This window comes from Falco biarmicus, chromosome 2 (genome assembly GCF_023638135.1).
Source record: "Falco biarmicus isolate bFalBia1 chromosome 2, bFalBia1.pri, whole genome shotgun sequence".
NCBI lineage: Eukaryota > Metazoa > Chordata > Aves > Falconiformes > Falconidae > Falco > Falco biarmicus.
In genome coordinates, this window is record NC_079289.1 from 547,765 (window position 1) to 573,647 (window position 25,883).

General features: G+C 66.2%; 4 protein-coding genes across 7 annotated transcripts; 3 read left to right on the forward strand and 1 right to left on the reverse strand.

The window, feature by feature from the left end:
• Positions 1–324: 324 nt before the first annotated feature.
• On the forward strand, positions 325–3,663 carry TOMT (transmembrane O-methyltransferase). The gene is made up of 3 exons (XM_056329300.1): positions 325–1,590; positions 2,609–2,805; positions 3,078–3,663. Exons 1-3 carry the CDS (start codon positions 936–938, stop codon positions 3,396–3,398), a joined length of 1,173 nt encoding a protein of 390 aa, XP_056185275.1. The 5' UTR covers positions 325–935; the 3' UTR covers positions 3,399–3,663.
• A 91-nt stretch (positions 3,664–3,754) lies between these two features.
• On the reverse strand, positions 3,755–8,119 carry ANAPC15 (anaphase promoting complex subunit 15). Of its 4 annotated transcripts, XM_056329303.1 has the most exons (5): positions 8,010–8,119; positions 6,837–6,949; positions 4,473–4,532; positions 4,213–4,350; positions 3,755–4,034 (listed from the first exon to the last, which is right to left on the reverse strand). In XM_056329303.1, exons 1-5 carry the CDS (start codon positions 8,062–8,064, stop codon positions 3,987–3,989), a joined length of 414 nt encoding a protein of 137 aa, XP_056185278.1. In that variant the 5' UTR covers positions 8,065–8,119; the 3' UTR covers positions 3,755–3,986. The 4 variants fall into 4 exon arrangements, with proteins under 4 accessions (XP_056185278.1, XP_056185276.1, XP_056185279.1 ...); XM_056329301.1 differs by lacking the exon at positions 8,010–8,119 and having other exon boundaries at positions 6,837–7,507; XM_056329304.1 differs by lacking the exons at positions 6,837–6,949; positions 8,010–8,119 and adding an exon at positions 5,710–6,002.
• Positions 7,383–8,886, forward strand: LOC130144971 (folate receptor alpha-like). The gene is made up of 4 exons (XM_056329305.1): positions 7,383–7,590; positions 7,788–7,976; positions 8,067–8,202; positions 8,466–8,886. The coding sequence occupies exons 1-4, from the start codon at positions 7,447–7,449 to the stop codon at positions 8,741–8,743; spliced, it is 747 nt and encodes a 248-aa protein (XP_056185280.1). The 5' UTR covers positions 7,383–7,446; the 3' UTR covers positions 8,744–8,886.
• A 937-nt stretch (positions 8,887–9,823) lies between these two features.
• Positions 9,824–25,572, forward strand: INPPL1 (inositol polyphosphate phosphatase like 1). The gene is made up of 28 exons (XM_056329208.1): positions 9,824–10,028; positions 14,453–14,516; positions 15,111–15,261; positions 15,382–15,502; positions 15,577–15,714; positions 15,793–15,883; positions 16,137–16,226; positions 17,161–17,259; positions 17,462–17,612; positions 17,846–17,952; positions 18,215–18,317; positions 18,408–18,604; positions 18,970–19,087; positions 20,127–20,223; positions 20,326–20,464; positions 20,550–20,649; positions 20,730–20,818; positions 20,908–20,989; positions 21,095–21,184; positions 21,300–21,413; positions 21,509–21,597; positions 21,701–21,788; positions 21,886–22,041; positions 22,119–22,203; positions 22,526–22,678; positions 22,764–23,496; positions 23,908–24,035; positions 24,367–25,572. The coding sequence occupies exons 1-28, from the start codon at positions 9,868–9,870 to the stop codon at positions 24,455–24,457; spliced, it is 3,825 nt and encodes a 1,274-aa protein (XP_056185183.1). The 5' UTR covers positions 9,824–9,867; the 3' UTR covers positions 24,458–25,572.
• Positions 25,573–25,883: the final 311 nt, after the last annotated feature.

A 25,883-nucleotide genomic window follows, 5' to 3' on the forward strand; every position in this document is an offset into this window, starting at 1 on the left:
GCCGGCTCCCCCTGGGCCCATCGCTGCAGCGAGTGCCTCAGTGCTCAGCCCAGCAGGGTATCTCCCTCGCCCCAGCTGTGTGGGAGGCAGCTCCAGTGGGGCTGGGGGGACATGCTGGGGGAGGTCTTCAGGTACCTCCGACCCCCGCATGCAGTGAGAGGCTGGGGATGAGCCCCCGGGCTTGGAGCAGGGCTGGGCAGTCAGGGGTCCCCAAGGGGCACTGCCTGCAGCCACCCCCACCACAGCCCTGCCCCAAGCCCGGCATCCCCTGCCCTGGTCCAGCACCCACCCCCCAAAACCAGCACCCACCCCCTGGCTCCGGTGTGTACTCCCCCAGCCCCAGTATCAGGACCCCAGCCCCAGTACTGGGGCTCGAGCCCCAGTATCAGGCCCCAGCCCCAGTTTCAGGATCCCAGCCCCAGCATCAGGACCCAGTCCCAGTATCAGGACCCCAACACCAGTGACAAGACCCCAGCCCCAGTCCCAGTCCGCCAGTCCCAGCATCAGGATCCAGTATCAAGACCCCAGCCCTAGTAAGAAGACCCCAACCCCAGTCCCAAGACCCCAATCCCAGTGAACCCCAGTCCCGGGACCCCAATCCCAGTGACAGGACCCCAACCCTAGAGAAGGGATCCCAGCTCCAGGACCACTCCCACAGCTCAAGAGCCACCCGCAAGCACCAGCCTGGCCCTGTCCCCATGTCCCCAGCCCCTCAGCCGGGTAACCGGAGCCAGTGCTGGCTGTGACTAAGGTGACACCATCAATAATTAAGTGTGCAGCAGGGCTTGGCACTGCTCGCTGCCTGCTGCCTGTCTGCTGCCTGCAGAGTGGGGACAGGTAGGTGCCACCCCCCCCCCACCCTGTCCCCTTGCTGCAGCTGGGGACCCCCAACAGCTCAGGGTGCAGGGTGTGGGGCGCAAGATGTGGGGTGCGGGATGCAGGATATGGGGTGCAGGATGTGGGGCACGGGGGCAGCAAAGCTGGGCCAAGGTGAGTGTGAGGGGCTGTGCCAGGCATTGCCCCCCCCGAGCAGCCCCACAGCCCAACCCCCCAGGACCACTCAGCCCCAGCACAGGGGGCTCCCGGTGCCCCCACTGCCCCCAGAGCACCCCAGGGTGCCCTGGCCCAGCTCTGACCACAGCCCTGCAGCCCTGGGGGCCAGCAAATTGCCCCAGCAGCGCCAGAGCCCAGGGAGAGGCACTCCCAGAAGGTGCAGAGCACTGTCAGCTCATGGCATGAGTGAGAGCTGCAGGGCTAGCACCCTGGGAGGACCCCCCCACCCCAGCATGCCCTGTGGGGGGCCCTTTCCACAGCCTCACCCCTTCACCATGGTGTCACCGGCGATTGCCCTGGCCTTCCTCCCCTTCCTTGTCACCCTGCTGATCCGCTACCGGCACTACCTGGTGCTGCTGTACCGGGCAGTGCTGGTGGGCTGGCTGCGGGACCGGCTCACCGGCGTCCCACGGGAGCAGCGCGCCTTCCAGTACCTGCTGGCCCATGCCATCCCTGGGGACCCCCGGCACATCCTGCAGACCTTCGACCAGTGGTGCTACTGCTGCGAGCACCTCAGCAGCGTAGGGCCCATCAAAGGTGAGTGCAACCCTCACCCGCATGTGCTGCAGGGGTCCCTGCACCAGCCATGGCTGTGGCACCAATGGCATGGCCACAGCACCAATATTACCATGCCACCAATGGCATGGGGCCACTGCACCACTGGGGCAGCCATAGCATCATTGACACAGGCATGGGGTATCATTGGAATGGTTATGGCACCATTAGCACAGCCACACCACCAACGGCAGAGTCATGGGACCATCATCACAGCCATGGCATTGTTGGCATGGTCACAGCACTGCTGGTACAGCCATGGCACTGTTGGTTTGGCCATGGCACCATTGACTTGGCTGTGACACTGATGGTGTGGCCACGGCACCATTGACATGGCTGTGACACTGTCGGTGTGGCCACGGCACCATTGATGGGGCTGTGACACTGTCGGTGTGGCCACGGCACCATTGACGGGGCTGTGACACTGTCGGTGTGGCCACGGCACCATTGACATGGCTGTGACACTGTCGGTGTGGCCACGGCACCATTGACATGGCTGTGACACTGTCGGTGTGGCCACGGCACCATTGACGGGGCTGTGACACTGTCGGTGTGGCCACGGCACCATTGACGGGGCTGTGACACTGTCGGTGTGGCCATGGCACCATTGGCATGGCTGTGGCACCACTGGTGCAGTCACAGCACTGTTGGGGTGGCCATGGCCACAACATCGCTGGCACAGCTGTGGCACTGCTGTTATAGGCCACGGCATTTATGGCACAGCTACAGCACTGCCAGCATGGTGGTGACACTGCCACCACAGTCATGGCACCACTGCCAGTGCTCAGCCCCCCCAGCATGGCTGGGGACAGGGGACAGGTGCTGTGGGAAGGGCTGACTCGGGGCACGTGGCACAGCTGCTCACCTCCTTCCTGCCACACTACACCAGACCTGCTGCCCCTCTCAGCGCTGTCCCCTTGCCCAGGGAAGGGGGGTCTGGGGGGTGCAGCACCCTGCCCCGCCCCTGCCCCCCAGTGCTGAGGCATCTGGGCCATGGCAGGGAGGATCGTGGAGCGGCTGCTCTATGAGCGGGCGCCGCTGCGGGTGCTGGAGCTGGGAACCTACTGTGGCTACGGCACAGTGCTGCTGGCGCAGGGGCTGCCTCCTGGTGCCCGCCTCTACACCGTGGAGTTGGACCCCCGCCACGCTGCCGTGGCCGAGAAGGTCATCCGCCTGGCCGGCTTCGACGAGCAGACGGTGAGCGCCCCACCTGGGAATGGGGAAAGGCCGGCTCTTCCCACCACTGCCAGAGAGGAGAGGGGTGGGGGGATGACACTGCCACCCTGTCCCACCTCACAGCTGCTGCTGGGTGGGACAGGGGGGAGCGGCAAGGCGAGATCCTCTCCCACATGGAGCTCTCGCCACCGCTCACTCCCCAACACCCCACGCAGCAGGGTGGGGGGAGGGCTGCAGGTGGTGGGTCAGCACCCCGGTACCACAAGGCAGGGGCTGAAGGGGCTGTGGCACAGGTGGAGCTAATCGTGGGCCCATCGGAGGAGGTGATCCCCCGGCTGAGGGAGAAGCACGGCCTGCTGAAGGCCAACTTCGTCTTCATGGATCACTGGAAGCGCTGCTACCTACGGGACCTGCAGCTGCTGGAAACCCACCAGCTGCTGGCTGAGGGGGCCACCATCCTGGCTGACAACGTCCTCTTCCCCGGTGCACCCCACTTCCTGCAGTACGCCAAAACCTGTGGTAAATACCGCTGCAAGGTGCACCGCGCCAGCCTGGAGTACTTCCACGCCATCCCCGATGGCATCGCCGAGCTCTGCTATACCGGTAACCGCTGAGCCAGGCAGCGAGCTCGTGCCTTGTGGTGACCACGGGGAACACTGGGTCCCCGACTAACCACGCTCAGCTATAAACAAAGTCTCTGGAGGAAACGTGGTGGCTGCGGTGGTCTGTGGTGGGGGTGTGGCAGTGGGGGCAGTGCAGCAGGTGGGAAGAGGGGACCTCTTCCCGTACAACCTCCTGCCTGAGCCTCTTCCCTCTTACAGCCACAGAGAAACGTCTGCGTGAGACCCCAGGGAAGTGCAGTGGAAAGCCCGGCTCTCCCCAGAGACACAGACCCCCACCCAACCGCATGGCATCCCCGCAGCTCCCAGCACCCACCCCGGTGTGCCTCCGACACCAGATCCGAGGGCTGTTTTCTTGAAAACTGAGTTTATTAGAAAAGACGCTGTGCCGGGCTGAGCCACACGCTCCCCAGCGCCACTCCAGTGCCAATCTGCGCCCCTCAGGCAGCCTCACCCTGAGCCCCCCTGCCCCACGCAGCCCTCGCAGCAGCCATGGTGGGAGCTTCGCCAAACCACACACCAGGGCTCCAGAGCTGCGGAGGGCTCTTCCCCAGCCTCTGGTCTGGTGTGGCCACAGCAGAATTAGATCATCCACTGGTCCTGATCCTGCTCTGCCCCCTCCATGTCCACCTGGGAAGGGGAAAAGTTTGAGACCCTCCCCAGTCCCTGACCAGAGCAGGACCAAGCAGAGGGGGTGGAGGAGACAAGGCCCCCAGGTTCCCACGTGCTGCGCACCGTGCACCCCCCCACACTTTGGGGTCTTGGTAGGGCAGGGACACCAGCCCACACCCCCAGCCCTGCTCTTTACCTCATTGATCTCCCCATCATCAGGAGACTCATTATAATCATTCATCTCATCCATATCCTGCATATCCTCGTCATCCTCCGAGTCCTCCTCACTGTCTTCATCATCCTCGTCGTCCTCCTCTTCCTCCTCATCGTAATGCTGCAGACACACCAGCCCCACTGAGGGCTTTAGGCCATGGCCTGGAGCCACACCAACAACTCAACACCCCTGTGCCTGAACCCCGCGGCTTGCCCCTGCCTCACCGGCAGCACCACACCCACCTCAGATGCTGGCTTTCCAATGGGCACCAGGTTGTTGTCCTTCTCGGCTATGCTCTGGAGCTGGGAAGGGAAAAGGTGTGTGTGTGGGAAGGTGCATCAGCACCCTGACAGCTCCACAACAGCCCAGCATAGCTCCCCACCAGCAAACCAGCCCTTCCCACTTGGCTGCTGTCCCCTCCAGCCCTTGGGCTCCTTCCTAACAGTGGCTGGCAGCTGCTGGAGGAGTCCCACTGCCCCCAGCATCTCCAGGCAAGGGGCAGGCAGGGGAGAGCAGCTGCAGGCAGCTGCCTGCATGCCTTGGCACAAGGCAGAGTGATCCCAACAACACAGCAGCCACCCTGGGACGGAGAGGGTGTCCACATGCATGGCCTGGGGAGTGTGGGCAGGGCTCGAACACCGTATTTTTCTTAGCTTTTTTGTTTTATAAAAAAGAACCCAAACCCAAGGTGTCTGTTCAGCCAGAGACACAGATAATTAAAGCTCAATTAAAACACTTCAGCATCTCCCACCCAAAGGGACTTGAACCTTCTCCCAGACTATGAGGTTTTAATTATTGATTGAAATTATTTAATTGTAACAATTTAATCACCGAGGTTTCTTTTTTAAGCTTTAATCAAGTAGATGGTTTTCCCCCCCATACTCAGGGGCCGCTGTAGGGCTGTGGCACTGAACCGCACTCACAGTACAAGGCACTTGTGGGTTACTGGGATCAGAAATTGCCACTCGCCTTCCTCAGGAGGTTAATTAATTAACTGGGGTCTGCTGGCAGCACCAGCTGTTTAATCAACCCCCACAGACACCAGGGAGCTTCAGGCCGCTGCAGGCAACAAGGGACCAGCCTACACAGAGCCAGCGCAGCAGACAGGTCACAGCGACAAGCCCACCAGCTAGCAGTGCCTGTGACGGCAGCATTGGCTCCGGGACCCTGCAAAACCCTCAGATAAAAGGGAGAAACAGCGAAATCGCTGGGGGAGCGCCCCGGGAACCCTGGCCACTGTTAGCAGGCTGGCGGCAGCGCACATGCAGGCCCCCAGCACTGCAGGTCACCGCGCGGGGAGGCCGGGACTCCCCTGGTGCAACCGGGGTAGGGGGCTGAGGCGCGGCCCCACATCCCTCGGCACAGCCCGGGTTGCGGGGACCCCCAGGAGCCCACTGCTCACCCGGGCCCGCAGCCCCTCCCGGGGCCGGTACTCTGCCCAGCCCCCCCAGCCCCCTAACCCGCCGGCCCGGGGCCCACCCAGGCCTGGTGCTGCTGCTCCTGCTGCTGCAGCTCCGTCTCGTCCACGCAAGGCCGGTCGAGGTTGAACCACAGGGACTCGGTGACGCGGGGCAGCAGAGAGGGGAACAGTGTAGACATGGCGCGGCGAAGGGGTACGTGTGAAAAACCGGGAGCGGAGCGGGCCGGGCCTCCACCGGCTGCCGACCCGGAAGTACAACCCGGCCCTCGCCCTGCCGGAAGCAGTCGTGAAGCGCCGCCCCGCACGGAACATGGGAGCAGGGAAGAGCGTGTCAACGGGGCCACGCCTGCAAGGGGCGGGGCCAGCTCCTCGGGGCGAGGCCTGATTGACAGCTGGGGTGGTTGTGTGTGTCACCCAGCCCACCCCCCCCGGGCGTCCGACTCCGGGGACCGGCCTCGGCGGGGAGATGTGACCCCTGGGGGGGGTCTGTGACCCCTTAGGGGCATCTCTGCCCGCCCCGAGGGGCACACTCCCCCCCCCCCCCCCCCCCATTATCTGTCCCTCCCTGTGGAGCACCTATGAGCTCCAGGGGGGGCACCTGCCTCCCCCGGGGTATCTGTGACCCCCACTGGGGGGCACCTGCCCTCTCCCGGGCATCTTCTGTGACCTCCGGGGGGGATCTGTGACCCCAATGGCAGGGTACCTGCCCTCCCCCCCCCCCCCCCAGGGCATGTGTGACCCACACTGGGGGGGTACCTGCCCCCCCAGGGGTGTCTGTGACCCCCATGGAGTATCTGCTCCCCCAGGAGTATCTTCTCCCCATGGAGAAGATCTGTGACCCCAATGGCAGGGTACCTGCACCCCCAGGGGTGTCTGTGACCCCCCCACCTGGAGGCAGCTGTGACACCCCCTAGAGGTATCTATGACCGCAATAGGGGGGTAACTGTCACAGTCATGGAGCATCTACCCCCTGGGGGGGCATCTGTGACCCCTTCACAGAGTATCTGTGACCCCCCCGGGGCATCTGCCCCCCCCCCCCCCCGGGGCATTTGTGACTCCCCCCCGGGGGTATCTATGACCCCAACAGGGTTGCAACTGCCACTCCCATGTGACATACCGTATCGAGCCCCCCGGGGCTATCTGTGACCCCCTCGGGGGTACCTACCCCACTGGGGACACTCCTTACCCACTGGCGCGTGTCCCCTCCGTGTATCCGTGGGGCCTGTGGGGCACATGGGGGCCACTGCCTGGCCCTGGTGCTGGCGTCGGGGTACAGGGCCAACTCCCCGCCGCAGCTGGCTGCGAGCGAAGGAAAAACAGCAACGAATAGATTTTGGCTGGCCTCGGCCCCTGCCTGGCGCCGCAGGACGGATCCTGGCTGCTGCAGAGCCGGAGCGGCTGGGCTCAGTCGGTCGGGACACAGCAGGGGCAGCAGGGCGCAGCGCCCCTTCCGGTCCGGACCCCTCCGTGTGCCGCCCGACCTGCCATGCCCCCGCGCTGGTGACAGGTGACGTGCCGTGATTGGTGGCCAAGGGTTGTGCTGCGCCGTGACCTTTGAGATGAACCACCCTCGTCCCGCAGCACCCGCCACCCGGTACCCCCCCCAGGTAAGCAGCCCAACCCCCCCGCCGGTGGTCCCAGGCTGAGGGTTGGCCGTGACAGTGAGGTTGGGGGGGGGGGGGAACGACGCAGACGCGGGGGACTTTGTCCCTGCCAGTGCCGTGTCCCCGCGGGGATGAGTGACAGTGCTCCCCCCGTGTTGCCATGCTGACCCCGCCATCGCTGCCAGCAGGACGATGGCAGCTGCGTGGCTACTGCTGGCACTCCTGGCTTGGCCAGCTGCAATCACCACCGCCGCGCGGGATCTGCTGCTCAATGTCTGCATGGATGCCAAGCACCACAAAAGGGAGCCCGGCCCCGAGGGGCAGCTCTACGGGCAGGTAGGGTCCTTCACCCACCGCCCCCAGCACCCCGTGGCATCACCCACCCTGGGGTCACCGGGCCAGACCCCAGCGGTGTCATGGGGGACCACCTGCGGTCTCCATTACCCGGTGCCACCCCCCCGTGGGTGTCTGTGCTTTCCATGTGCCGGGAAGGGCTGGTGAGTCCCTGCTGAGCCCTGGCTGCCTTGGTGCAGTGCGCCCTGTGGAAGGACAACGCCTGCTGCACCGCCAACACCAGTGTGGAGGCTCACCAGGACCAGTCCTACCTGTACAGCTTCAACTGGGACCACTGTGGGGCCATGCCAGAGAAGTGCAAGCGCCACTTCATCCAGGACATGTGTCTCTATGAGTGCTCCCCCAACCTGGGGCCCTGGATTGACCAGGTGGGTGCAGACCCCCCCTCCCCCCTGCCTCACCCTGGTGGACGGCGAGATGCCTGGGGTGAACTGGGATGAACTGGGGTGCCCCCATAGACGGACATCAGCTGGCGGAAGGAGCGGATCCTGTATGTACCACTGTGTCGGGAGGACTGCGAGCAGTGGTGGGAGGACTGCCAGGACGCCGTCACCTGCAAGGTCAACTGGCATAAGGGCTGGAACTGGACCACAGGTCAGTGGAGGGGCATGGGGACGCCCCCAAGTCACCACCTGGAAGGTGGCTGCATCCCCCCCACCCCAATGGCTTTGAGCATGTTTGGGGTGGAAGGTGATGGCAGGGAGGCTGGCAGTGGGGTGGGTGTCCCCATGCCACCCCAGGGTCAAACCCACCGGGGAGACCCATCAGGATCCTGACACCTCCACGATGCACAGGGGAACAGCACCTCCCATCCCAAAGACACCCCCTCCCCCCCACCTCACACCCCCTTCCCACAGGCACCAACCAGTGTCCCCAGGGCACCATGTGCCAGAAGTTCAAGTACGTCTTCCCCAAGCCGGCCACACTCTGCGAGGAGATCTGGTCCCATTCCTACAACTACAGCTCCTACCACCGCGGCAGCGGCCGCTGCATCCAGATGTGGTTCGACCCTGTGCAGGGGAACCCCAACGTGGCCGTGGCGCAGTACTATGCCCATGTCGCTGCTGCCTGCCCCACGCCCCCACTCCCAATGCTGCTGCTTCTGCTGCTGCCCACCCTCCTGTGCCTGCTCTGAGCAGGGGGAGCTGCAGGCAGGAGCAGGCAGTGGGTGGCCACAGGGGTGTCCGGCCTGTGCCGTGCCCCCCCAGGGGACACCCACGTGCTGCTGTCATCCCCAACTCGCATGCAGCTGCGGAATAAATGCTCCTGCTCCGCTCAGCGTTGGGGTGCCATGGGGCTGGGGGTGATGGGATGGAGAGGGGAACGGTGGGGGGTCTCAGTCCTGCCCCACTTTGGAGGTGACACGGGACCTCAGCCCAACTTCTCTGTGTCGCATTGTCCCCCCAAACCACTGTGCCCAGCAAAACGGGGGGCACGGGTCTCCCTGCCACTGGGACATGGGGGCGATACGACAGGACCCCTGAAGGTATACCGCTGCCACGCTGGGGGCCCAGGGGTCACCGGCACCCCGGGGTGCGCAGGGTGGGACTGGGGAATTGATAGGGGAAAAGGGGGGACAACACCTGGGGACCCCCAGCGCCAGCTCTGCCAGCCCCAGGCTGGGGGACACTGCTGTGGTGGGGGTCCTGCCGGGCCGCATCCCACCCCCTGCCTGTGTCCTGCCTCGGGGGGCCCCCACAGCTCCAGCTCTACGCCCCACGGACTGGGGGCCGTGGGGTGCCCCCCTCCCGGCAAAGCGGGGTACAGCCTGCCCGGCCCCCGCAGCATGGGGGTGTCCCCAGCCCCGGGGCAGCCATTCCTGGGCCAAACCCGGCCGTGTACCGCGCAGCTTTGAGCCCCTGGCCCCGGTCCTGCCCCCGCTGCAGCCCCCCGTCCGCCCGGCTCCCCCCCCCCGCTCCACGTTCCTGCCGCGCTGCCTCTCTCCCCCTCCCGCCCTGCCCCGTGCCCCCGCCCGTCCCCCGGTGCGCGCCCCTCGTGGCCCCTCTCGCCTCCTCGGTCTCTCCCCGGTGCCCCCGCTCACCCCCCCGCTGCAGGCGCTCGCCCCTCCCCCGGTCTCTCCCCAGTGCCCCCGCTCCCCCCCTCCCCCGGTGCCCACGGTCGCCCCCCCCCGCCTGCTGCCCGCCCCGGTCCGCCCCCCCTCCGCTTCTCCCCGCCCCCTCCCGGTGCCCGCCCCCGGCGCTCCCCCCCCCCCCGCCAAGCGCGGAGCGCAGCCCCGCGGCGCGGCCCCGGCGGCGGAGCATGGCGGGCGCGGGGGGCTCGGGGGGGCCGGGGCCGCCCTGGTACCACCGGGACCTGAGCCGGGCCGCGGCCGAGGAGCAGCTGGCGCGGGCCGGGCGGGACGGCAGCTTCCTGGTGCGGGACAGCGAGAGCGTGGCGGGGGCCTACGCGCTGTGCCTGCTGTGAGTGCGGGCACCGGCACCGGGGGGCACCGGGGGGGCGCGGGGGGGCTGTGCCTGCTGTGAGTGCGGGCACGGGCACTGGCACCGGCACCGGGGGGCGCGGCGGGGGGGGCACGGGAAACGGGCTGTGCCTGCTGGGAGTGCGGACACCGGCACCGGGGGCACCGAGGGGGCGCTGGGACCGGGATGGGCTCCGGGGGCGTGCCGGGGAACAGGCTGTGCCTGCTGGGAGTACGGGCTGTGCGGCGGGTCTGGGGGAGCACTGGTGGAGTACTGGGAGGGCACCAGGGGGGATCTGGGGGAGCACTTCTGGGGTACTGGGGGGGCCACTGGGGGCCACCAGCACCCAGAGGGCAGCAGGCATGCGTGGGACACAGGGGGGACCTGCTGTGTCCCAGGGGGACGTGCTCAGCACGGGGGGCAGCAGTGCTGGGGCGGGGGGGAAAGGACGGGCAGTGGGTGCCCATAGTCATAGGTGGGAGTTGGAGGGGACACACGGACAGGCACAAGGAGACCCAGGGGGTACAGGGAGGCACTGGCATGGCTAGGGGACAGGGCGCTGGGGGAGCTGGCACCTGTTCTGGGCTGGGGGACCAGGCACTGATAGACTGGGTGGGACTGGGGGTCCCCAGGCACTGGGGGACACAGGGCAGTGACAGGGGACAGGGACTGTGGGGAGCAGGGCTGGCTCCAGGGGGTCGGGACACCCACCCTGCCACCACGGGGGTCTGTGAGAATGGGGGCCTGGACCTTGCCCCATACTCTTGGGGTCCCAGACGCTCACTCAGAAGGTTCTGCCCCCATGCCTGGGGAGTGATAGCGCTGTCCCCTTGGGTCATGCTGCGGGGCTTGGTGGCTGGTGCCAGGCCGTGGGTGGGTGCTGACAGCCCTGGGGGTGCTGTCACCCCCTGCCTGGTGGCTGTGCCATCACGCATGTGGTGGCCCTGGGGACCAGGCCACCTTGCCATCCCTGGGGCTTTGGTGGCACCTTGGCCTGTTGGCAGCACGGCTCAGTGCCTTGCCCAGGTGCTGCTGGGCTGTGCCGCTGGCTCCGCTTGGGGCTGGCTGCCTGCGCCGGCACCAGCACCTTGATGTGGTTTGCGGGGCAGGCGGTGAGGCACGGTGGCGAGGGCACCTCGAAATGAGGCTTTTCCGCTCCCCAAAGAGCCTGTGGGTGCCGGCAGCTGCTGGCTCCTTATGGCAAAGGAGGGAGAAACCAGGAGTTCGCCTCGAGCCAGCCTGCCCTGCCCAGGGCTGTGCCATGTGCCGTGCTGGTGCGAGGTGTGCAGCCTGCATGGTGGCACCATCCTCCTTCCCCGCAGCCGGTGGCTCGTGCAAATTCAGGTTCCTGGCCACGTGGCCACAGCGTGGCTGTAGCCACCAGCTCCCCACTGTGAAACTGGGGTGGCGAGTGGCACAGGGGGCACGGCACCAGTGACACGGTGCAGGGGGAGCATGCTCACCCCCGTGAATACCAGCAGCCGCTGGTGACACAGGGCTGGGGGACACATAGGGGCACCTGGTGGGTGGCAGGGGGCTGCAGCCAGGGTCTTGGCACAGGTGGCTGGGTAAGGGGGTTCTGATGTCTCCCCCTGTCTGGCCTAGTGCTTGTGATGGTAACGTGGCATCCCCGCCACAGGGCTGGCTCGGAGGCTGGTGTTGCCCCACGCTGCTGGCCCTGGCAGGCTACCAGGCCTGGCTACGGGTGTCACCAGCTCTGGCCTCCACCACCAGCTCCATGCTGGTGCTGTGTGGCCGTGTTGAGGGCTGGGATCACACAGTGGGGCAAAGCTCAGCAGAGGGATGGCTGCGCTGAACCCTGCTGCAGTGAGGACCGGTGGGGGTCCTTGCCTGAGCGGTGGGCAGGAGTGTGCCGCAGTCCCACCGCAGGGATGGCCAGGCAGGGGTGGCCTGGGCTGCTGGGCCCATGGCAGCAGCTAAAAATAGCTGCGGGGGCAGGAGGAGGAAGGGGAACTGCGCTGGGATGCCGGCAGCGAGCGCCTTCTTCCTTTAACCCTCCTGCTGACGCGCCGTGGCCTCTGCCGGGCTGGCCACGCACACCAGGGCTTCGCCAGAGCCAGCGGTGCTAGCACACGGTGGTGGCACCCGCAGCATGTTGGCGTCGCTGGTTGGTGGGCAGCGCTGGTGGGGATGGTCCCACCGTGTGGTGTCACGTGGGAGGGTGGGGGGCCAGAGCCCCCATCCCAGCTCTGCTGGTTCATGGGGGTGATGGCGGTGGGGTGGTGCTGGCAGGCACGTGGTGCCCCCCTCGCTGGGATGCCTGCACCCCGCTGTCAGCACATGGCAGAGGAGGGTGGTGGGTGCCCCCCACCTCTGGGGGCTGAGGGCAGCCGTGGGGCAGGGGGTGGGTGGGTGGTCCCCACTGTGCCGGCGGGGCCGTGGCAGGATGCCGACAGGGAGCCCCGCTCACCGGTGGCTGAGCTCCCACGTAATGGCTCTTTGTGCCGGCAGCCAGGCATGAGCGCGGAGCTCCCCGGCCCCCTGGGGTTACTCACCAACCGCAGCCGCAAGCGGTGTGGGGCTGGGCAGCCGGGGGGGCGGCCCCCACAGGATGGTGGCCATGGGAGTCCCCTGCAGCCCCCCGGCGCCCCTCCAGCTGGGGTCCTCTGCACCAACCCCAGTGCCCAGGAGCCCTGTAGCTCCCCCTGATTACCCACAGAGCCCCCGCACCGTGCTTCCCCTCCAGCTGGGGTTCCTGCTAGCCCCCCCCTTTCCCCTCCAGTTCAGGGTTCCCCATACTGGCCCTGTGCAGGGGTTCTCCACGTGTTCCTCCCATCACTCCTCCATTGGGGTTCCCACTGTGGAGCCCCCAGCTGCGCTTTAGGGCTTGCCACAGAGACCCCTTGTGCCTCCTCCCAGCTGGGGGTCTCTGTGCTGCGCCCCCCCCCCCCCCGCCCTGATCCCAGCAGCTCCATGCAGAGCCCTCTGACACCACTTTGGGGTGTCCCCTGTTGACCCCTCCAGGACTGCGTTGCGTTAGGGACCCCTGCAGGGGTTTCCCACACGCACCCCCTTACCCCCCGCAGCGGGGTGTCCCATATAGCCCCTCATAGCACATTCCCATTCAGCCCCCCACAGCTGCGGGGTTCTCCATGCCCCCCCATGACCCCTGGCTGGGCACTGGGTCCCCCAGGAGCAGCACAGGTGCAGCAGGAGTGTAATGCCAGCTGGGGGGGTATGTCGTACCTGCAACGGGGGGCAGAAATGGGGGATCCCCTTTCTGGAGCTCATGGGAGGATGCTTGTTCTGTGCCCCCGCTCACTGTGGGTCTGGGAGGGGTGGAAGGGGGGGCATGGGGACCAGAACCATGGGGAGCTGGGTGGCACCAAGGGACCCAGTGCTGTGGCAAGCAGGGAGACAGCAGGGGACCCATTGCCGTGGGTTGGCACCAGGGGACCAGGTACCATGCGGTGACACCAGGGGACGAAGTGCTATGGGGAGCAGGGTGGCACCAGGGGACTTGGCACTATGGCAAGTGGGGTGGCACCAGGGGACTCATCACAGTGCTGTGGAGAGCAGAGTGACACCAGGGGACCCAGCACTGTGGGAAGTGGCATGCCCTCCATGCATGGCATGGTGGCAGGGGGGTGCCACCAGAGCAGGGGACACCACAGCCAAGCTGACAGGTGGCTCTGGCATGGTGACAACTGCCTCTGTGTTCACAGTGACCTCTGTGAGCACCGTGGCCGGGGGCCAGCCCAGGAGCCACGGTCCCTGCTGTCGGCACCCGGGGAGGGGGGCGTGAGGTCTGGCTGTGCCAGGGGTCCCCAGCTCCTAACGTCCCTCTGCCACAGAGGGGACAGGGACGAGATGTGCTCGGGGTCCTGGTCCTGCTTCGCGCGCCCGCTGGCATCAGCACCCCATCTCTCAGCGCCGCCCATCACCCCCTGCCCCGGGATTGTGTCCCCGGTTCCTGTGAGCTTCCACTGAAAAATAAATTACTTCCTGGCCTCCCGGCTGCCAGCGGCTGCCTGCTCCTGCCTGCTCCTGCCTGCAGTGCGGGCAGGGGACACCCGCTCCGGCACACCGATGGGCACTGGAGCTGGGATCGCTGCATGGCATGGGGCAGGCTGCAGCACTGCCTGGGGACACGGGGGTGTTGATTGTAGGGTCCGCCTCGGAGCAAGAGGGGTGTCACTCTGGCAGCCCCAGCATCCATCTGGGACCCCCAGCACCCATCCTGGAGGCTTTTAACTGTGGGAACGGGGCTGAGACCTTGCAGCTTGTTGCATGCCGTAGCTAACAGCGGTACCGGAGCTCCTTGCCGTGCCCAGCTGGTGCATGGGGGTCCCACAGGATGGGTGCTTGGTGTCCCCCCTGGGCTGCTGGGGGCTGTGTGGGGGCTGTGCTACTGCTGCCCACCCCCAGCATCCTCTGCCTGATGCTCCCCCGGCTGCTCGCAGGTTCCAGAAGCACGTCCACACCTACCGCATCCTGCCTGACGAGGAGGACTTCTTGGCTGTGCAGGTGGGCAGTGTGTCCCCCCCTCCCCGTGACATGGGCCACCCCCCTGGCTCTGTGGGAGCGGGGGCTCCCCCTCTCTAGGGGGCAAGGGGGGTCCTGGTGCAAGCTGCAGAAGATTGGGGTGCCAGAACCCCCCCAGCCTGCCCCTGGCTCCTGCTGGTGGGTGCGGGGGGTGGGGTGGTGCTGGGTAGGCGCAGCAACCCATTTATAGCCCCGAGCCCCCTGTATGTGCCAGGAGCCCCCACGTCTCCCTTGGGGCTGGGAGCTCGGCCTCGGCACTGCGCCACGTGCGTGCCCGGCTCTCCGGCACGGCCGGGCGGTTGGCAGCGCCCATCTTGGCTGGCCGGCGCCGCCGAGTATTTTTAGAGCAACAGAAACCCCTTTGTGCCGTCCGGGCAGGCAGGAAAAAGCCGCCCCCGGGAGGGAGGAGGCCGAGGGTGGCTGCGCTGCCTGCGCCCTGCCGCTGCGGCCATGTGCCATGGGCACCGTGCCCCGCGCTCCCCCTGGAGCTTCCCCCCGTACCTGCCTGGGGGTCCTGGGATGGGGGGTGCTGGGTGACCCTGCCAGCGGGTGCTGAGGGTGCCCGTGTCCCCGCAGACGTCGCAGGGGGTGCAGGTGAGACGCTTCAAGACGCTGAGCGAGCTGATCGCGCTGTACCTGCAGCCCAACCAGGGGCTGGTCTGCACCCTCCTCTTCCCTGTCGAGAGGGAGAAGGATAAGGAGAACACGGAGGACCGGGACTATTCGGGTATGGCAGGGGGAGCCGGGGAGCCAGATGGGCTCCCGGGACCCCCAGTCCTTGGGGAAGTGGGGGGGGGGGGGGGGGGGGAGTGGGCTGTGCCTGACATCCTCGCATTGCCCCTTGCAGATGGAGAGGATGAGAAGCCGCCATTACCGCCACGCTCTGGCTCCACCAGCTTCTCCAGCACCTCAGCGGGGCTCAGCCCCACAGGCCTGGGGCTGGCCGTGCTGGAGGGGCCGGCAGAGAGGTGAGGGTCTGCACCCCTGCCCGTCCCCTGCCCGTCCCTGCCAGCCCCTCACCCTCCGGCCTTCCTCCCCGCAGCACCAATGGCCTCAGCAGCATCTCCCACGAGTACCTGAAGGGCAGCTACTCGCTGGACCTGGAGGCGGTGAAGGGGGGGGCCAGCAGCCTCCCCCACCTCAACAAGACCCTTGTCACCTCCTGCAAAAGGCTGCACAGGTGGGCGCCGGGCGCTGGGGTGGGCACTGGGATGCCGGCCATGCCGCTTGCTGAGCCTGCTCCTCTCTCCCTCCCCAGCGAGGTGGACAAGGTGCTGGCGGGGCTGGAGATCCTCTCCAAGGTGTTTGACCAGCAGAGCTCTCCCACCGTTTCCAAGATCCTGCAGCAGGTGAGGGGGACATGGGGACATGCCATGCCACCCCCCCCACCCCCCACCCCCACCTTGGCCGCTGTGCCCATGCACCTGATGTGGCAACCTGTGCCGTGGTGGGACCACCACTGGGGAAACACCCACCCATCCTACCCTGGCCCATGGTGCTGGGAGGGGTCCTGCCCATCCCGGGGGGCTGGGGTGGATCTGGGGTCCCATTGCGGTGTGGCAGTGGGGCCAGGGCCAGCTGTGACCTGCCGTGGGGTTTCAGACGGCGGGACAGAGCGGGGAGCAGGAACTGGAGAGCCTGGTGCTGAAGCTATCCGTGCTGAAGGATTTCCTCTCCAGCATTGAGAAGAAGGTGAGGCCAGAGGGGCTGGGCTGGGGGTCCCGCCGGGGGGGTGTGCTGTGCTGGCTCCTGCACCGGGGTATGGCCAGGGCACGATCTGTGTGGTGCTGGGGCACAGAGGGGACCTTGGGGGTGGGGGGGGACTGGGGGCATGGTGGGAGGGAATTGAAGGGGCTGATGGGGTTGGTGGGGTGGAAATGGTGGTGGGACTCTGGGGCAGCTGATGGAGCTGAGGGGGCTTGGTAGGCTGGGGGGGCTGATGGAGCTGGGGGTCTGGGAGCACTGGTGGAACGCGGGGGCTGATGGAGGTGGGGGGGCTGGGGGGATTGGGGTGCTTGGTGAGCTGGTGGGGCTGATGGAGCTGGGGGCACTGCAGGGGCTGATTGAGCTGGTAAGGCTGGGGGGACTGGGAAGATTGAAGGGGCTGATGGGATTGGGGGAGCTGGGAGTGCTGGTGGGACCTGGGCAGCTGATGGAGCTGGGTGGACTGGGGGGCTTGGAGGGCTGGGGGACGTTGGGGAGGCTGGGAATCTGGGAGCACCAGTGTAACAGGGGAGGCTGATGGAGGTGGGGGGGCTGGGGAGATTGAGGGGTTTGGTGAGCTGTGGGGCTGATGGAGCTAGGGGGACTGGGTGGACAGGAGGATGGTGGTATTGGGGGGGCTGATGGAGGTGGGGGGGGGTTGGGAGTGCTGGTGGGGCTCCGGGGCAGGTGATGGGGTTGGTGGGATTGGGGGAGCTGGGGAGTCTTCTTGGTGAGCTGAGGGGGCTTGGATGGGCTGGGGGACTGAGAGCACTGGTGGAACAGGGGAGGCTGATGGAAGTGGGGGGTCTGGGGGGATTGGGGGGGCTTGGGGTCTGGTGTAGCTGGGGGTCTGGGGTTCTGATGGGGCAGGGGGGGCTGGGTGCTGCAGGTGCTTGGCTGATGCCAGCGGTGGCTCTGCCAGGCGCTGAAAGCCCTGCAGGAGATGAGCTCGGCTGCCCCCGCCGCCCCCAGCCAGCCCCTCTCCCGCAAGGCCAAGAGCATCCCGGTGCAGACCTTCGAGGTGAGTCTGTGTGTGTCATCCCACCCCCCCTCCAGCCGCCGTGGTTGAAGGGTCCCCTGGGGGGCTGTTGCAGCATCAACCGCATGCAGCCAGTGTAACACCGAGGGCTCAAACCTCTCGGTGTCCCTGGGCGAGGAGGAGCTGAGTGTGGGGGGTGTTGTGTCCCCCCGCCGAGCCTGTGGCACCCGGTGTCCCACCGCAGGTGAAGCTGGATGTCACCCTGGGGGACCTGACCAAGATCGGCAAGTCGCAGAAGTACACGCTGAGCGTGGACGTGGAGGGGGGGAAGCTGGTGGTGCTGAAGAAGCAGAAGGACTCCCAGGAGGACTGGAACACTTTCACCCATGACAAGAGTGAGGGGCAGGGCGGCGGGTGGCCGGGGCGGTGGCCCAGCACCCTGAAGTGGGTGCTGGGGCTGACTGTGCTGGAGCGCCCCTATGGGGCTGGGTGGTGGGGTGAGAGCAGTTGGTTATCCCCACCCTGGGTGTCCCCCCACCCTGGGTATCCCCCAGAGCCGGGGGGGGGTGGGGCACAGTGGCCAGCCAGAGCTCAGCACCCCCCACCGCCTGTCCCTGCTCTCCCCCAGTTCGGCAGCTGATCAAGTCGCAGCGGGTGCAGAACAAACTGGGCATCGTTTTCGAGAAGGAAAAGGATAAAACGCAACGGAAGGATTTCGTTTTCGTCAGTGCCCGGGTGGGTTGTGCTCTGCTGGGACCAGGCGGGAAAACTGGTCCCCTGTAGGGATGGGGGGGTGCAGGATTTAACCCCTGGACCCCCGTTGGGCTTGTGGATGGGTGCTGAGTGCTTGTGCCCAATGGCTGGGGGGTGTCCCCAGCGTGGTCCCTGCCCGGTCCCTCGTGCCCGACAGGTGCTGTGTTTGGCTGAGCTGAGTCACGGGCGCTGGGGGGGCCGTGGGGAGCCCCTCTGTCCCCGCTCACCGCCCCCCTCTCTGCAGAAGCGGGAGGCTTTCTGCCAGCTCCTGCAGCTGATGAAGAACAAACATTCCCACCAGGATGAGCCCGACATGATCTCCATCTTCATTGGCACTTGGAACATGGGTGAGCGGGGCTGGGGGGGTCTTGCTGGGGGTGGGGACCAAGCTGCTAGGGTCCCCCCCTGACTGTGCTGCTCCCCCTGCCCCGCCGCAGGCAGCGTGCCCCCACCCAAGAGCATCACATCATGGTTCACCTCCAAGGGTTTGGGCAAGACGCTGGATGAGGTGACTGTCGCCATCCCCCACGACATCTACGTCTTCGGCACCCAGGAGAATTCCCTGGGGGACAAGGAGTGGGTAGATTTCCTCCGCGCCGTGCTGAAGGACTTCACGGAGGTTGAGTACCGCCCGGTAGGAACCTGGGGGGCCTGGGGGCTGTGGGATGCAGACACCGGTGGGTGGTGGAGATGGGCAATGCTCAGCATCTCTCTGGCTCCTGGGGAGGCTGCGGGTGCTGCGGCTCTGCTGCCGCTGGGTGTTTTGGGTGGTCTCATGGTGGTGTGGGCGCTGGTGGCGGTGGGTTTCCCTGGGGAACAGCCCTTGGTGGGAGAGGCTGTGGTGCAGGAGGGAGCTTCTGCAAGGAGCCACCCCCACAGGAGCACCCAAGGGGCACCCGGCACCCAGCTCCCTGGCACCTGTGGCATGGGGGGACAGGGACCCGCTCCCCGGTGTGTCCCAGCAGAAGCGGGACTCTGACGGTGGCCATGGGCCCACAGGTGGCTATGCAGTCCCTGTGGAACATCAAGGTGGTGGTGCTGGTGAAGCCAGAGCATGAGAACCGCATCAGCCATGTCAGCACCTCCAGTGTCAAAACAGGGATCGCCAACACCCTAGGTAGGGGCTGGAGATGTCAGGTACACAGGGGGGACACGTGGCCTTGGCTCACAGGGACTGGGGCATGCAAGATCGGGGTGGATGCTGCATGAGGAGGGGTCCTGGTATGTCTGTGTTGTGTGGGGGTGGTCCTGGTGTTGTGTGTGTTGCATAGGGAGGGGTCCTGGTGTGCGTGCATTGCATGGGGAGGGGTCCAGGCATGTGTACAGCACACAGGGAAGTGTCCTAGACCACATCTTGCATGAGGAGGCATTCAGGCATGTGTGCATTGCACAGGGTGGTCCTAGTGTTGCATACCTTGCACAAGGATGGGTCCTGGAGCACGTGCATCACACAAGGAAGAGTCTGGGTGTCATGTGTTGCACAAGGAGGGGTCTGTGTGTGTGTGTATGTTGCATGGGAAGGGGTCCCAGTGTGTGTGAATTGCACAAGGAGGGGTCCTGGTGCATGTGTGTTGCACAGGAGGAGGTCCCGGTGTTGCATGTGTTGCACGCAGAAGGTGTCTGGAGTGTGTATGTTGTATGAGGAGGGGTCTTGGAGCACACGCATTGTACAAGGAGGGGTCCAGGCACGTGTGTGTTGCACACGGGGAGGTCTTGCTGTTAAATGTCTTGCACAAGGAGGGATCCTGCAGTGTGTGCGTTGCATGATGAGTCTTGGTGTCCACGTGTTGCACGGGGAGGTGTCCCACCATGGGTGCTTTGTGCAGGGAGGAGGGGTCCCGGCATTTGTGCCTTGTGTGGGGAGGGGTCCTGGTGTTGCATGTCTTGTACAAGGAGTGGTTCTGAAGCACGTAAGTTGCATGAAGAGGAGTCTTGAGTGTGAGTGCATTGCACGAGGAGGGGCCTGGTGTGTGTCACACAGGAAGGGTCCGGCTGCGTGTGCATAGCATGGGGAGGCTGTGGGTGCCTGTGCAGGCAGTCTGGGTGGGGAGTGTGCCCCATCACCAGGAGCTGGGGACAGCTGGGTACCCATCCCCCAGGGTGGACAGCCTGTGTGTCCTGGCACCTGATTCTGCCCCTGTCCCACATCCCTGCAGGGAACAAGGGAGCCGTGGGCGTCTCCTTCATGTTCAACGGCACCTCCTTTGGCTTCGTCAACTGCCACCTCACCTCTGGCAATGAGAAGACAGCACGGTGAGCACCCGCACACCAGGATGGGCTTCAGCCTGCCCCATGTCTGTGCCACCCATGTCCCTCTGTCTGTGACATCCCCGTCCCCCTGTGTGTCCCCGGCAGGAGGAACCAGAACTACCTGGACATCCTGCGCCTGCTCTCGCTGGGGGACAAGCAGCTGAGCTCCTTTGACATCTCCCTGCGCTTCACCCACCTCTTTTGGTTTGGGGACCTCAATTACCGCCTGGACATGGACATCCAGGTGGGGGGGAAGGTGATGTGGCCCGGGGGCGGGGGGAGCTGTGGGTGTCCCCGCCCAGCCCTGTGCCAGCCCCTCTGTCCTGTAGGAGATCCTCAACTACATCAGCCGCAAGGAACTGGAGCCGCTGCTGAAGGTGGATCAGCTCAACCTGGAGAAGGAGAAGCACAAGGTCTTCCTGCGCTTTGGTGAGGGCTCCGGGAGGTCTGGGGGGGGGGGCAGCCCCTGCTGCCGGGACTGTCCTGACCCACTGCTGCTTTTCATGCAGGCGAGGAGGAGATCACCTTCCCCCCCACCTACCGCTACGAGCGGGGCTCCCGGGACACCTATGTGTGGCACAAGCAGAAGCCCACGGGGGTAGGTGCTGGGCTGGGGGGGTCAGGGTCGCAGGGAGAGACCCCCAGCCTGACCCCCCCCCTCCCCTTCCTGCTTCCCATCCCTGCCAGGTCCGCACCAATGTACCGTCCTGGTGTGACCGCATCCTCTGGAAGTCCTACCCTGAGACTCACATCAACTGCAATGCCTATGGTGAGCAGCGTGTGTCCCCCCTGCCCCAGGACATTATTGTCCCCCCACTCTGGGGAAAGGGCCCTTCCAGCCTGACGACCCCCCCACAATTGTGGCTGGCTGCAGGGTGCACAGATGACATCGTCACCAGCGACCACTCGCCCGTTTTTGGCTCCTTTGAGGTGGGGGTGACATCCCAGTTCGTCTCCAAAAAAGGTGCCTGTGCCCAAGGGGTCACCCCACTCCCCTCTGTGCAGCACCCAGCTCTCCCTGGAGAGAGAAGGGGGGGATCCCGGGAGGGAGGGTCCCGACACCTTGCCTCTCCCTGGAGGGCTCTCCAAGTCCTCTGAGCAGGCGTACATCGAGTTCGAGAGCATCGAGGCCATCGTGAAGACAGCCAGTCGCACCAAGTTCTTCATCGAGTTTTATTCCACCTGTCTGGAAGGTGAGAGTGGGTATGGGGGGTGGTAGTGTCCCAGGGGGCTCAGGGGGTTCCCAGGGGCCTGACAGGGGCTGTGCCATGTCCCACCACCACTGCAGAGTTCAAGAAGAGCTTTGAGAACGACAGCCAGAGTAGCGACAACATCAACTTCCTCAAGGTGCAATGGTCATCTCGGCAGCTGCCCACGGTGAGGAGGGGCCGGGGGCAGGCAGGGCTGGTGACAGGGAGGGGGCTGCAGGCAGGGAGACACCCCCCAGCCCAGTGCCAGCATCCCATCCCCTTGCCTGCAGCTGAAGCCCATCCTCTCTGAGATCGAGTACCTGCAGGACCAGCACCTCCTGCTCACTGTCAAATCCCTCGATGGCTACGAGTCCTACGGTGAGTGCCAGCGCTGGCTACCCCCAGCACGGCGCCGCCCTCCCGGGGGGGTCCTTTGTGGATGCAGACCCCTGACCCCCACCACTGCCACCCCCAGGGGAGTGCGTCATTGCCCTGAAGTCGATGATCGGCAGTACAGCGCAGCAGTTCCTCACCTACCTGTCGCACCGGGGCGAGGAGACGGGCAACATCCGTGGCTCCATGAAGGTCCGGGTGCCCACTGAGCGCTTGGGCACCCGTGAGAGGCTCTACGGTGAGCACCCCCTCCATGCTGGGGGGGGGGGATGGTGGGGATGGGAGACCCCCTGCTGAGTCTCTGTCCCTTGGCAGAGTGGATCAGCATCGATAAGGACGAGACGACGGCCGGCAAAGGGAGGGTGCCGCTGGGTGCCAGAGCCAACCAGGACTATGCCAAGTACGCGGGACAGGGCTCAGCAGGGTGGGGGAGCAGGGGTTAGGGGTCCCGAGTGGGGGATGGGGGTCCTGGGGGGGACTGAAGCATCCCCCAGTGCCATGGGAGCATGGGCATCGCTCCGAGCATCCCTCCAGGATGGTGTACGTGACATGCTTGGCGACAGTCCTGGTGCGACAGTCCTGGTGCTGGCTCTGTGCCGCACAGGTCAGGATCGGGTGGCTCGGTGCCTCTGGGGGTGGTGCTGGCCCCGTCACGGGGGGCTGAGCCCCATTCTGGGGGGGCTGAGCCCCGTGGGGGACCTGACACCTCTTGTTTCCCCAAGGTCAGCGGGGCGGAAGCCCACCAGTGCCGAGCCACCCGCTGCTGCCGCCCCAGCGAAGGTCCCAGAGGACCCCGAGAAGGGCAGCACCGCACTGGCCCCCCGGCCGCCCGCACCACACCGTGGCACCGCGAGGGACGAGGCTGCCCTGAGCCGGTAAGGGGGGGATGGGCAGCGCTTTGGGGGACACCTGCTGGCTCCCCCTGCGCCCAGGGGTGCCACACTCCCCCCGTGCCCACAGGTCCAAGGTAGAGGCAATACCGGAGCCGGCGGCGGGGCCGCTGAAGAACAGCTTCAACAACCCGGCGTACTACGTGCTGGAGGGGGTCCCGCACCAGCTGCTGGTGCCGGGGGACCCCGGCAAACCCCCTGCCCCCAAGGCCAAGGTGCAGCTGGTGGTGCCTGAGCGCCGCCGGCACCCCTCAGCTGGGCAGCTGGCGTGCCGCAGCGAGGAGAGCTCCTCGGATGAGGATGGCGGCACCCTCAACCTGCCGCCGCCCGATTTCCCACCGCCGCCGCTGCCACGGGAGCTGGAGCTGCCCCCCGGCCCCTTCTACGGCAGCGCCAAGGAGGTGCCGGTGCCCACCGGGCGCGAAGAGCCCAAACCGCGGGCGGCTGCCGGTGGGGCCGCCTTCGGCGAGTCTCCCCCCCCCAAGCTGCACCCCCGGCCCCCGCCGGCTGCCGGGGCTGGGTTTGCGCTGGAGGGGCCCGGTGGGACCCCCATTACCGGGGGGCTGCCTGCGGCGGGGGGGTTACTGGACGACCGCTCTTGCTCAGTGCTGCAGATGGCGAAGACGCTGAGCGAGGTGGACTATGCCAGTGGGAAGGGGAGGGCGGCCCCCCCGCCGCCACTACTGGCCAAGGCAGGGCGGATGGAGCTGCCCCCCCGCTGCCTGCCCCCTGATTATGGCCGCCCCCTCGCCTTCCCCCCCCACTCCATCCGGGAGAGCATCCAGGAGGACCTGGCTGAGGAGGTGGGTGTTGCGGGGTGGGGGTCAGGGTGCTGGCACCCCCCTCCCCCCCGGTGCCCTCCATCGGGGCTCCCTCTGGGGGGACCTGCGGGGGGGCATGGAGGTGGGAGGCACTGGTGTTCGGGATGCAGCGGTGGTTTGGTGTCTGCCAGGCTGTGGGGCAGAGCTGGGGTGGCAGGGGGCACAAACCCCAGCCAGGAAGGGGAGAGGCTGGGCACCCATCCTGCTTGGTCCCACACCTCTGGGGCCAGGGGCTGCCCGCACCCCCTGCCTCGGGGATTAGCTGGGACTAGTTGGGGGGTCTGGGTATGGCTGCTGGCCCTGGGAAGGGACCCTCCGTCGTGCAGGGGGGTCCCATCCTGGGGTGCAGGGCTGGAGGGATGCAGGGCTGATGGTGCGGATGCTGCCACGCAGGCACTGTGCCAGGTGGGCCGTGGCGTGGGCACCGTGCCCGGCGTGGGCGAGTGGCTGCGGGCGCTGGGGCTGGAGCGGTACGAGGAGGGGCTGGTGCGCAACGGCTGGGACGACCTGGAATTCCTCAGGTAAGCAGCCCTTTTCCCCGGGATGCCCCCCTAGGGACCCCTCAGCCCTGCCTTGCCAGTCCCAGTGGGTCAGTGTCCTCCCCAGGAGGTCCCAGCAGTGCCGGGGTGGGGGCACCCTGCCCTAGGGAAACCCCCGAGGGGGGTACCTGATGCCCCAGGGGGTCCCTGCTGCTCCCCAGGGCTGTGTAGCCCCATGGCGGGGGGGGTGTGGTGTGTGTGTGGAGCTGTTGGGGGGGAAGTAGGGTGTCCTACACCTGCCAGGGGGGTCCCTGCCTGGGCTGGGGTTAACCCTCTAGGGGCAGCGGGCCCCATGCATGTGCCCCTTCCACAGCGACATCACGGAGGAGGACCTGGAGGAGGCTGGCGTGCTGGACCCCGGCCACAAGCGCGTCCTCCTGGAGAGCCTCCAGCTCCATAAGTAGCTGCAGCCAGGCATCCCGTGGCCCGAGCATCCCGCATCCCACAGCCGGCATCCTGCAACCGGTATCCTGCACCTGTACATCCCACGGCAGAGTATCCTGCATCCCACGGCCGCGTATCCCACATCCATGCATCCCACCATCACCAGCAGCAGTCGTCACCAGCACTGGTGGGAGCACCGGGACCCCCGTGGCTGCCTCCCAACCCACCCCGGGTGCTGGGCAATGGTGGTGGGCAAGGACTTGGGGGGGCAGGGGGGTGGCGGGTCCTGGTCAGACAATTTCAGGGGGGGGGTCCCACCAATGGGGCCTCCCCTTGTTTAAGTTATTTCTTATTTATTGAGAGAAGGGATGAGCGTTCATCTCGTGGGCCCGGGGGTTCTGTGGTGAAGGGGGGGGTTTAGGGTGAACCCCAGGGACCTCTGGCTCCCACCGTGGCCCCTCGCAGCCAGGGAGGAGGAGGAAGAGGAGGAGGAGGAGGCCCTGAGCATAGCTGTGTCTCAAGCCAAGTGCCTTTGTGATGTCCGGCTGGGCCCGAGCTGGGATGTGGGTCCAGAAAGAATGGGATGGGGGGGGGGGGGCGCTCTGCCTCCCACCACTGACGACACCGGTTGGAGGTTGAGGTGCCTGTCCCTACCCTGTTGGTCCCAAACTTACCTGGGGGGTCCCACCACAGCAAAGCCGGGTCAGTGCCTTCACCCACCCCCCCTCTCACCACCACTGGTGCCTCTGGGGTGTCTGCCCCTACCCAGCTCCCAGTTTGTCCATTAGGTACTTGTTGGATCCGTCCCCTCCCGGGGGCTGCATCGCCTTCGGTGGCAGTGGGGCTGTTACCCAGATCCCCCTATGGGTGCTCAGCCCCCACCCTCACCAAGTGCTCTTCGGGGGGATCCCCAGGGTGGGGGTACCCGGCATGGTGATCCCCTAGCCATACCTTCCCTGCTGGGGTGACCCTCCCAAGCTCTCCCAGTCCCCGTGGGCTGCGCCCCAGGGGTGATGGGGGGGGGGGGTGATGCCCACCCCCAGTCTGGCTCCTCAACCCCACCCCCACCCCCAGACCCCCTGTCCAGGCCCTGCTACTGCCGCTCTGACTGAGATGAAGGATGGGCCGGACCCCCCCCCCTCCCCCCCCAATCCCCTAACAGGGCGTTTGGTGTGTACTTAATCCTACTAAAAATGCCGTCGTGTTGTGCTCCGTGTTTTGGTGGATTGTGTTAAATCATGAGCTATTGGGGTTTTTTTAATGTTCAATGCCGTGGTCATTGTACATCTCTCACCTTGCACCAGGGGATGCGTGGGAGGGGGGCAGGATGAGGAACCAAGATGAAGAACTGGGTCCCAGCACTGTAGGGACCCTCCAGGCTGGCCATACTGGTGCCAGCATGGTCAAGGACCCTCCAGGCTGGCTGTGCTGGTCCCAGCACAGTGG